Here is a 12500-nt window from a genome sequence, read left to right on the forward strand (position 1 = left end):
GATACTTGAAGCAATTTGCTTTAACTGTACCATGCCTCAGTTTCCTCAGAAGACCAAAAATATTCTAATTTGCTCTTGCTAGTGCAAGGTGTGATAACATCAGTGAACATCTGTGACACAGTCTGCTATAAGTGCAAGGCAATTCTGTTCCTTGGCTCTATCAAGAATGACTACCAGACCTACACCCTCCCTTGAGAAGACGACATCAACTCAACCACATGCAATGCCTAGAGCCAAGCTGGGCTTTGGCTGAGCAGAAAGGAGGAGGAACCCACATACAAGAGAGATGATTACTGCAAAATTACAACTCTGCAGTGCTAGGAAAATACCCAAACACTTGCCGTTGGGTCTCCCTGAGGTTTTTTGATTGCCTCAGGGAGTAATTTTAAAGAGAGGTACCACAAGGTCTCTCTCACACTGAGAAAGGACATTTCAACATCTTGATGGTGTCCGAAGGGACAAAGGCATGTGTGAGAGGGGGACCAGCCCATTCCTTTCACCTGCTGTGGATGGTGCTCAGGTAAAGGGAAAGTGCTGATGTCTGGTGCCATGACAGGGAGAGGAGCTGCCCTGTCTGATTCAAGGCAAGCTGAGACCATACCTGTCTACAAAGAGAAGTCTTACCAGGCTTCATTTTGTAACACCTTACCCAGAATCTTCTTCTTGCTTCTTCCCAGAGTGGAGCTGAAAATCTTGGAATTGTCTTAAGGTTTTATTATCCCTTGCAAACCAGATTCTACTTCATCAGATAAAGACACAATTGCATTCATTGACTCTGACACAAGGATATGCATGGTGATAAACATACAGATAGATGTACACACTTATACATGAATGAGATATGCTAATTAAAAATTGCAGTGGGCACTTTATTAAAAATTTATTGTACAATCTACATCTTCAAAACATTTTACATTAACAAATATAGCGGCTTGACTGCTGGAATCATAAGTGATTTATCTTTAAAAGACTGTATTTGCAACTGGATGCAAAGATTCTTGATGAACTGCCATTACGTTTAAACTACTGGTTTTTATTGGAAGTATTTTGATTGTTATCTGTTTGTTCTCCATCCTTGAGAGAAATAAAACAAGTGTCTCGGCTTTCATTTTATCGGATAGATGGCACCATGTAGCATATTTCCCATGCTAGCTTGAATTACAGCTGTTTATCTTTCAGCTTTCTTTAAGATTAATTAAATGCAAATGTAACTCCACGAATCATGGGATTACCTGCCAGACCCCTTATTAATACCTTCACTTAAAAACCTCTGTGCCAGAGAGTCATTAATTTGCAATAAAAAAAAAAAAAAAGGAGAGAGAGAGAGAGAAGTGCTCAAGCAGCCCTTTGCCTCCCAACAACCCGGAGATGGCTGCCCAATTAGTCCGGCAGTGTTCGGATCCTCCTTTCAGGCCCTGTGGCCCTTTGAGGACACAATAAGGCTCCAATGATAACCTGGCAACCTAGGTAGAAACTCAGCCAAGTGTGAGCGTTTGAAGCTGCAGCTTGGCTGCCATCGTGTCGGCGAAAAGAAAGAATTCAGGCACCATGTCATCCAGTACAAAGGATAAAAACAGATTCAACCGGAAATTCAATGTGGCACCACATATGGGATACATGAGTGCGGTTACACAACAGGCCACATATTTTTTTTGAACAGTCTCCTGCATGTGATGCCGAGGACATGTGTAACCATCATAACGTCTCTAAGAATCTGTATTTAATTTGAGCTGGGGTGGTGGCAGGGATTGGAGATCTGAAGCCGCCACAGGTTTGTGGCAGATGGCTCTGTGTCAGCTATGACAAGCAGCCAGGCTCGGCTTCCTCTGCAGATTTTCTTTTCTCTCTGATCAGGTAAATATGGGCACACTCTGGAAACTTCCACAATTCTGCCTGAGGCTGCAAGTTTGTGACTTAGCCCCATCTGTCACAAATCTTCCCTCGGTTCTGCTGCGAGCAGAGACCTGAATTTACTGCCGAGCGCTGCCCAAGAAAACCCGGCCGTCTCGCCCTGCGAGGAAGCACAAGAGAAAAGCACAAGGAGCTGTGTTAGATGCTGGGACACAAAAGGAATGTCTCTCACACAGGAAGAATTTCAGGAGGGGTGGAAGCCAGTTGGCCAGAGAATGCTTATGCAGCATTATTTAAAAATGGGGTGAATTCAGTGGTTTGTTTTTTTTAAGACAGGTAAACTGATCATCAGGCCCAGATTATTTGCTCCTGGATGAGCACCATCAAACATCCCTCTGCTTTACTGGTGGTCTCAGTGGACACAACACAGATGGAACACCCACAGGGACCAACCTGCCCCTCTCTGCCATGGCACAGCCACAAGCCAGCAGGAGTGAGGGCCTAGTTCTCCTGCTTGGCCATCAATGGTCTGGGCTTTATTTGAGAGTAACCTCCTTTTTTTTGAGGAGGAGTGATACCTCTGAAAAGGTCCGAGCATTCATTTTTTCAAGGAATAGTCATTCCATTAACAGTTCCTAAATATGCAGAGATCAAGAGAAGCAAAGTTTTCACATAATGCAAGATATCCCCATAAGGAACAGGCAGCATAATGTCAGTAGCAGCATAGTATCTTTCATGAAATAATCAACTTACCTGTTTCTGGTGTCCTAAGATCATAACTGAAGCAATTAACATCTACTCTGCCATCATTAGACTTCAGAGATAACCTTTAGAATTTAATAGGAGTGTTCATCCATTCAGCCTGCTTGTTTCAGAACAGTTCAAGACTTAGAGACTATTATTCAACACAAAACCTGAGATTTGGCAGGCAAGACAGCAGAGTGATTTACAGAGACAGTTTGCATTGGGTAAGCTTTACTCTGTTACCCAATTCCTTCCCTCTATGAATATGGGGAAAGAATCAAGGTGCAAAGCAGTTCGTAGCAATTAGCTTTGGAGCTCAACTTTTAAACTCCAAATGAATTTGGAAACCACCATCAAAAGACACCATTACTTTACATGAATTGGGTGCACTGTGAGGCCCAAGGCAGAGCTAGATAATGATCCTCAGTAGAGAAACTGTATTTCCCTGACCAAACTGGTCTGTTTTGCAGTTTCTTATATTGGCCTTTTAAAATTCATTTCATTCTTGCTGTCTTTAAACAAAAAACATCAAATTTTTGATGTGAATCTATGCAGGCTATGCTGGTGTGTCTGTTTTGCAGTTTGTTATATTGGCCTTTTAAAACTCATTTCATTCTTGCTGTCTTTAAACAGAAACCATCAAATTTTTTATGTGAATCTATGCAGGCTATGCTGGTGGGTCCCTTGCGTAGGATGGTTTATCACACACTGACCAACTACAACAGTAGGAAAACAGTTTCAGGCTTTCTTCCTCAAGGTAATTTAATAAACTTTACTGAAAAAAAGAAGTTTTCATGCTTTTTGCAACTTTTCTTCCAAAGTCAATCCGATTTGCTTTGACCCATTTCTACATCTACCGTTTTGCAGCGGCTGTGGCTCATCTGCCAGTTTTCATTTGCTTTCTAAAACTACCCTGGAAGCTATCTAATACTGTTAGAATAAAAAGTTCCAAGTTCTGGTGTTTATGCTGAAAGTTGCACCCATAACTGCTTTCTTAATGATTGCTTTAGTCCTGCTCTACAGTACAGCCAACTGCTATGAGCTACAGACCAGCATCTGGGGACATGGATTAGTGGTGGCCTTGGCAGTGCTGGGTTAAAGGTTGGACCAATGATCTTAAGTTCTCTTCCCAACCTACATGTTTCTATGATTCTATGATTTTCAGAGAGCTGAAGTCTCCTAGCTATATACCTCTGAGAGCCAAGTGCAAGGCAAGTTCTGGGAGAAGTTCAAGTGCAGGCCACATACACATATATATATCTACACGTACATTAGGTCTATATAGCTATGTCTGGATCCCAAAATGAGCTATTAGGCAACTTCAGTAGCCTTTCTGCCAGCTCATTTCTTCCACAGTGAGGACTCACATTAGTTAACAGACCTCACTCTATCACAACTGCTTCCAGACCCAAATGCTGCTTGAAGACCTAAGGTTGACCCAAAATACTTAAATTGTGGTCCACAGTCCAGCAGATCTCACCTGTGCAAACCTCCTAAACTAGCTGGATTTCACCAAGATCAGCCAAACATATGGGAGCGAAAAATCTCAAGATTTCAGTCTAACCTGGATGTGACCCTGAACAACTTAATCCAACTCTGAAGTCAGATTCTGCTTCAAGGCTGGCCCTGCTTTGAGCAGAGGCTGGCCAGGTGACCTCCAGAGGCACCTTCCTTAACTACTCTATGATTTCATGTTCTAAATAAGCAATGAAAGTTTTATTTCACAGAAGAAATCCTTATGTTATATACATTTTACTTAGGACCCCACGGCTAAGCACTGAAGCAGAGGCAGGAGATAATCCTTATGTTATATACATTTTGCTTAGGACCCCATGGCTAAGCACTGAAGCAGAGGCAGGAGAGCATGGACACAGCACACTGCACCTCAGAGTTCTTAGGCTCCTATAACCTTCCTGCACAGGTTCAGAGAAGCAGATCAAGACCACAGGCTCTGAGAAGCAAATCCAAATCACTTCTGAAAACATTTTAAATTACATTCACTGGAAACTGAGCAACTCAAGAGGCAAATACAAATCTCCTACTTGTGTTTCTAACCTCCCTCCAACCAGAACCTATTGCTAACCAGGTAAAACACAAATTCAATATAATTCCTTCCTTTTTTTTCCCTCTGCAAACATGCTCTGCTGTTGAACAGAAATCCAGCAGGATGGATGGAAACACTTGCACTATTTGCATATCCTATAAAGCTCTGAATTAACTTTATCAGCTCAGGACAAAAGATCTGGAGAACACTGTAAGCAAACATCTGCTCAATATACATTCACCATTAAAAAGTAAACAGTAGGATTGGCTCCATAAGGAACAGGTTGAGAATTATCAGAGTACTACGCATCACATAAACTGATGGCATGGCCCAGAATACTCTAAAGCAATGATCACACCAACACAAAGACAGCTCACAAGCATCAAATGGCTTGAATGATGAGAGATTAGAATATAAACATGGAGCAAAATTCACAAGGAGAGACTTTAAAGACTGGGATATGTGACAAATGTTTATAAAATAATAAATTATATAGAAAAGATGGATGGGGAGTTCTTGTTTTCAGAACAAGAAAACACTCAATGTGACCTAAGGTGGGGAAATCCTGAGCCAACTGAAAAAAAAAAAGCTTTTAATGCTGTCTGTAAACATATCATAGAATCCTGGAATGGTTTGGGTTGGAAGGGACCTTACACACCATCTCATTCTAATCCTCTGCCATGAACACAGACACCTTCCACTAACCCAGGCTGCTTATGGAAAAATGAGTTTCTCATGAAGTTTTCCTGTGGAGTGGGTAAGGATAAAGGCAGAAGCATTGCCCCTGTATCTTGCATGGACTGTACAAGAACTATGAATGACTTCTGCTTCCTGCAAGAGGGCTGAGTGGCTGATGGGACATGTGTTGTGAGGCTATCCTGAATCCTCACGTGTTCAGCACCCTGTATCCTTAGGCTGAGAATGCCTCCTGCTGCTTTCCTAGCTTTGCCTAAATATGAAAGCTGGATCAGGAGCAGTTTTCCCTTCTACATATTTCCCTAAACTACACAAGATACTGCTTTATCTCCAATCAGAGAAAAAAAAAAAGAAAAAAGAAAGTTTTGTTAGAACTGCCCTATAGAGCCAAATCCTGAGACTGGAAACAATTCAGATGTCTACGGTCTAACTGGGATCTTAATTTGATTTTACAGCAGTTTAATCCCTTTGAATTCAGCAGATTTCCTTCTACAGTGGTGTAAGAAAGAAAAAAAAAATCATGCCATGTGTCTTTTCATAGGCAGGTGAGCTTCTGTAGTGTGATGGAAATGAGAAGATGAATGTCAGAAAGTGGGCCAAATTCTTTTCTCTGTTAAACAAGCATGAGTGAGAGTAGGATTTTTCTGTAGGAACTGAAGCTGACAGCATGTCAACCAGCACTCATTCAGCTGGGAGGGCTGGGAGAGATTATTTAAAGTTGTCAGCTCCTTCCATGCCTGGCTTTTGGCAACTCTTCTTGTCCCTTTCCACTGTATACTCTTTATACATGCTGTTTTAAATTAGGAAACTCAAGTGAGGGAACTGAAAGGTAAACTTAAAGCAAATAATGCAGAAACAAATGCTTTGCCCTATTTTATTTTATATTTTTAACTTTAAATCTACTAGATAAGGGCACTTGCAAGCACTGACAGGTCCTATGGTGTACTCTGCCTGATGCTCTGTTGCTGTTAGTTGCTTCATTCTGGAGCTTACTTAGGCACCCAAACCCACCCAGAACTAGAGTTTGATTCCATGAAACTGGAGGAGAACAAATAATTGAGAACAAATGAGATTTACTTTCCTCTCATCTCAATCTTCTGTTAATAACTGGTAGAAGGCAAGGTTGAAATGCAGATGAGCCAGTCCTGAGCACTGTGAGAATACACAGAGTAAGCAATACATCATTTGGAAAGGTTTTCATAGGTGCTTACATTATGGATATTTTTAAAAGTCTGCCAGCATGAATCTGCTCCATGGAATTAAGCTATTACAGTCTAATGCCTTGGTCTGTGCATTTTCACAGGGATACTCCCTGTGTCCAGTCCCTAAACCCACTGCCCCTCTGTCATTTTTCTCTTTTCTGCCCCTAATTTTGTCAGCACAAGCACCGAGGACAACTGAAGGAATAAACTGCCTGTTTAATTAGTCTGATGTCTAATTATTATGGATATCCTTAGTAATCAAATCCCAACAACATGTAAAGGATAAGCCAAGGTACTCCTGATGACAATTACTTCCCAATCTATGGAGCAGAATCCCCAACTATCAGAGAAAAGCAGTGTTTGCTTTTGAAGTATTTTTACTTCCAAAATTTCACAGATACTTTATAAACTTCAGGCAGAGAGTATGGCAGGAAGGATTCTAAAAGCAAAGCAGCTGGTTAGTATGCATCACTGTGTTGGGATCTCTTTCCTATTCCACTATAGCAGAGATAATATTATACTGATATGAAAGCAAAGGTGAAAATATAATGTAAGTGCTGTGTAGCCTTCATGATTTCACTCTTTTCAGCTTCCTAAAAAAGCAGCATCATTCCAGCTATATTGACATTAACAGCACAGCTCTAAGTTAGCATTTTCCAGGAGGTTTTGTGGATGGTTTCATTGTGAAAAGAGACCTGGTGTACGTGGGTGTATATACAAAAAGACAACTCTAACAGTATTCTCCAAGCTGATCCAAAGCCTATTAAAGACAACAGGGATCTTTCCTCTGGTGCCCACAGGTGCAGGATTAGGCTCTGCTTCACTCATTTTAAAACGATCCCTCACTCAGCTCCACTGCTACCTGTTGCAGACATTCAGTTCTAACACAAAGGAGATCTGAATGGGACAGCACAAGACCATGCATGAAGGGTAGGATAAACACAATCAGCTTCTGCCTGTAAATCATCCCAAGGAGTTCTTTAAAAAAAGAGAAAAATCCTTCAAGCAAATCAGCATTTTGCCTACAGGGCTTGCACATACATTTTCAACACATACTATTTTATATCAGTATTTTCTCTGCTGCTACTCCCATTTTTTGCATGCCTTGGCTCTGTTTGGGAGCTGTGGATCCATATGTAAGGGAGAAGATCCATGTGAACACGACCATTAGCTGAGCTTGAAGCATTGGGAAATGTCAAGGTAAACGTTTAAGGACTGTTTTCCCTTTGAAGCCCCCATGTATAACTCTACGATACTATTGACTCAAGAAGTAATGCTGAACACTGGAAGTGTTCAGTCAGCATTTTAAACTATTATGAGCTACCTTCTGAACCATTGCCAAGTTAATAGACAATGAAAGATAATGAGCTTGAAATTGGGTGTTAAATTGCATTTTTGGTTCTCTCCTTTTTTCTTGAGGTTTAACTGTTTCCTGCAGAAACAACATCATCTTTGATGTATCATTATGTAAATGTCTATTTTTAGGTCACAAAAAAAGTCAAGGCTTGGGCTAAACCCTCACTGCTCCTACATGTGTGCAGGAAGGGGTAGAGAGGCAGACGAGACACAGCAAGACCCAACACTTTCTGGTCCCCAGAGGGAAGGAGGTGGAGGGATGAGGTTAGATCTGCTGGCAGCATGAGACTTCAAATTAAGGAGATTACTCGACTTGCTCATTAACAGTGTGCCTGGACGGCGACAGCGAGGGAACACTCAAAAGAACCACATTTGTATTGCACGGGTTAACACCAGGAGTCTTACTCTGCACTCCCAAGCCTTTAGCTGAATTCAGGGCTTTTTTACAAGCTGAAACACCTCTGTTGTGCAGAGGTGATGTGTATCCAACCTGCCCACGGCAGAGTCAGGACAGTAAAAGTCACAAAGCGCTTTAAATGTAGACAGCAGCAGGCAGAAAAGAGCAGTTATTCCTCTAAAGAAGCATCATGTAATAACACCTCTTCACTGGAATAATAGAAAATTTAGTGCTTCATCTACAATCACGCAATTAAAATTTTTAAAAAGGAGAAGTGTGACTCCCAACAGTACAAATACACCACTTAAACCTAGGAAAGGCAGTCTAGCACTGACCACTTGATGAAAACCTGAACAGTATGCACTGAGACTGGACTTTCTCTACAGAAATAACTGCAAAGAGGACATGATAAACACCAGTAAATTATGCTCCCCATAAACTTTTATACTCAAGACACCTTATAAAGCAAAGAGTTAAAATCATCATAACGATGGAAATCGTTCAAATAATTCCAAAAGGCAAAGAAATCTTACCTGATACCTGTCACCTGCATTTTTGGAAGATGAAATTAGGATAGGAAGGTAGGCTTATCCTCATTAGTATAATTGTAGGATCTTTCTTTTATTTTCCTTTTAAACTAATGAGTTGCATTAATCCAGGTTCATTTTTATAAGCCTCTTGGGTCCAAATGTAAAGGACAGTCATTTTAGAAAACAATAAATTAAAAAAAAGCATGTAGCATGCATTAAGTGCACGTATTTCATAAGACCTAGGTTAATACAACTGGCATCTACTTTAATTAATCCTTGTTAGTGTAACGACTAATATCCCTCCCTAGCATGTTTCCTTTAAACATTAGTATGTTAATTAAATGTTGTTTTTTTAAGGGTGGATTTTTTTCCTCCCCCCTTTGTACTTCGATATGGCATTATATCATCTAAAACTATTCCAAACAACTACCTTATAGAGATGTTTCCTCACAATATCTGGTCTCTTGCAGAAATTCTGAAGCCTTTTAAAAAGCTGTTCAGGTGTAGAATACAGATATTCAGCTGCAGGAAAAACAGATACATTTTTAATGAAACAAAAACCTCAAAGCACACACTCGATATTAGTCACTTTACTAATTAAAAATGCATATTGCTCTGTGCCGCCTCGTGTTTTACATTATTTAAGCATGATTTTATAAGGTTACCTCAGCTCACAAGGATGTTTAATGCTAAATAAGACTGTGTAGTTGTGCTGTTTAGACATCTCCTTTGGGTGATTAAAATACATTATTCTAATGTAACACAATGCATATGTGATACATTTAGTGATGAGATTTTTCAAAGAACTGGTACTACATTAGTGTGTATCCTGTACTGCAGTTGCATACTATTAAGTATTAAATTGTTTAAATAATTTGGTGTGATTTTCAGGCCTCTTTTTTTTTTTCTTTCCCTTCTGTGTATCAAAAAAAAAAAATAAAAATCTGCAAACCATTGCAGCATCACTGACCTTTTAACAAAAATCTATCATTATGGGTTGTGTATGCTAACAATGAAGAATGCTATTTCAAAACTTGCTTTTGTGTTATCTTAAAAGAACAGATGGCAAATATAAACTTGGTCTAATGTATTAAAACACATAAAATTTTCCTTAACACTAACATGTTGGCTTGCCAAATAAACAATTGCTTTTGCTCAAGTTTATTCTCAAACTTTGGATTTGAGCAGGAATCACGACATGACGTTTCAGCAAAAGGAACAGGCAACAGAGCAGCTACCTGGGAAGATCTCTGGGTACACCAAGGCCTTGGGACACAGCGGGTAACAACCACAATAAACAGCTTCGATCCTGAGGATTACAAACCAGAAATACACAAAAAAAGAGACATTCGTCAGCCAAAAACTTATTTCGGTGCAAGAGCCTTGAGGTTGCCTACATGCAGCAAGAGGGAAACATTTTTTTTTTTTATTTTTTTTTTTTCCCTCAGCAGCATAATCCTTCTAAATGCCAAAGTTGCTCTTTTTAAAGAAAATTTTATTGATCATATGAATTACATAGAACAGAACAGCGAGCATATGTTTTGTTCGCTGAATAAATCAAAGCGCAGCTCTGCATTTTTTTGTTTTTTAAATACTGTTTAACACATTTTATAATCAGCAGACAGACACATGTAACAACATGGTGAAGTATGGACGGCTTTGCTTAATAATGCTGCAGGAAAACAAGGGCAGACGTGGGCAAGTTGGGCAGACACAGAGACACACACATCTCCCTCACCTGGCACAGCAAAGATTCTCCTTAGACTTTCAGGCTCCAAAGGTTAAAGTTAAATATAACCCAGGAATAACCTGCAGCATGTTCCAGCCTGGGATATTTTAGCTTATTCACATGCTTTGGATAATTTCCTTTCTTTTTCAGGATGTAGATTGTTGTATTTTTTAATACCCACTGATGAAATCGTTTCACCAAAGCGCACACGAAGTTTTGTGCTTATGGTTTTGTTTTTTTTCAAAGGACAATTTACATATCTCCTGTAACATCAAACCCAAATATTTTAGAATCATACCACTGTGGTGCAAAGTTTTCCAGTACTGAATCTAAAGCAAATCTGTCCCTCTTGGTGTTCACATTTTAATAGCTGAATGGGTTAAGGTATCCAGGTCTCAGTTTATTTTTTTCCCATAAAGACCATTGATCTGACATAAAGTCCCTCCAAAGATACAACTGTAATTTCTGTTGGCCAGAAATTACACACTGAAATTCAAAACACTTCTCAAAATATGTTTATTTTATGAGAGGCTTTGAATTTCCTCCAACATGTTGACCATACGAGGACTTTATTTTTAACTTCAGTTTCCCTCACTCCTCAGAATTAAAAAAAAATAATTCTGAAATCTTGTCAATATTCACCTTTTCTATTTTCAGTGACAGTCCAAAGGCTTTTGCTACCTTCATGTGAATGTTGGGTTTGGTACTTTATTACAGGTACTGTGAAAAAACTCTGTTTCCTTTAGATCTACTCAATTTTAGACAGAAAAGAAAATAACGAATAACATATTCAGCTTTCATGCTAGAAAACTGTGCAGATCCACAAACCCCAAAGATACACATTTCTCTGCACATGCTTCTGCTATGCAATGATTGCTGGGGCCTTTTTTTTCTTCCAGAAACTTTTAAAATTTGTAATTTATGTTGTTTTTTTTTAAAATAACATATGCACTTCAGATTGCATTTTAAACATTAACAACAATTTCAAAGTGTACATCGTCTAGCACTATATTTTTTACCAAAGGGAAATGTTTCTGATGTGTGATTTAATTGATGATTTCAGTTCTTAAATATTGTGTCATATGTCAAAGCAAATAGATTTTTAAAGTTTTCTTTAATCTAGGAGAAAAAAAAAAGAGTGAAACTGTGGACATTTCAGTAATAGCTCAGATCACTAAGTTATGTTAAAATATTTGCTTTTTAATCATATCGTCTGCATAGGGAAAAAAAAAAAAAAAAAGAACAGCTCCCTAAAACAAAACTGCAGGCCAAGATGCAATCTGAGTCATCGTTTGAGTATGCAATTTCCCCTCATGAAAAACCTCTACCAGGATCATGAATTAGTAAAATCAGAATTTAATTCCTCTGTAGTTCGCTGGATAAAAGTTAAAAATTTGGAATTCTTTCCTTTCCAAATGCTCTGATTTGCATACTCATTTTTCTACCTTTCTGCACCAAAGTTTGTGCGTGTTTTCTGGCCAGTCCTTACTACGTGTAGTAGTCTTACTACTAACTGTGTATCTCTCAGATGCCAAGACCCATAGATCTAACCAAACAGGACAGATCATACATGGACTCAGGCTTTGGGCTGAGGATGGACAAGGAATCTTTTAATTTCCATGCATTTGTGTCCTTCCCTAGAAAACTATCATATCATAACAATAATACAATGATTCATTTCAATCCTTAAGCACTACTAGTTAAATAATAAATAGAGTTCCGATTGATCTATTGTTAAAATGGCTAGTAAATGGCCTTTTTATTCCAATTAACAAATCATCTGCTAAATCTATGAATCTTAATATTCAGGTCTATTCACTTCAATTCATACAATTTATCTGCAAATAGTTGTTGGGCTTTTGATTCTAAATATAATTAGCTGATAATTTTGCTTGGCTGAATTACTTTTCTGGAGGGCCTGCTAAGGCTCTCAGTCGCATTATCTAGCAAT

The 12500-nt window shown here is 39.1% G+C and overlaps 1 protein-coding gene across 1 annotated transcript in view; it reads right to left on the reverse strand.

Annotated features, from left to right (window-relative positions):
- Nucleotides 1–1547: 1547 nt before the first annotated feature.
- The window catches only part of GTDC1 (glycosyltransferase-like domain containing 1), a gene marked incomplete at its 5' end in the record, with an annotated part of 37044 nt that continues 26091 nt past the window's right edge, over nt 1548–12500 (reverse strand). Inside the window, 3 exons of the mRNA XM_009069985.1 lie at nt 1548–2011; nt 9251–9342; nt 10059–10129. Of these exons, the coding sequence (XP_009068233.1) occupies nt 1928–2011; nt 9251–9342; nt 10059–10129 (247 nt within the window). The remainder of the gene's footprint in view (nt 2012–9250; nt 9343–10058; nt 10130–12500) is intronic.

Source organism: Acanthisitta chloris, unplaced genomic scaffold (assembly GCF_000695815.1).
Source record: "Acanthisitta chloris isolate BGI_N310 unplaced genomic scaffold, ASM69581v1 scaffold3702, whole genome shotgun sequence".
Taxonomy (NCBI): domain Eukaryota; kingdom Metazoa; phylum Chordata; class Aves; order Passeriformes; family Acanthisittidae; genus Acanthisitta; species Acanthisitta chloris.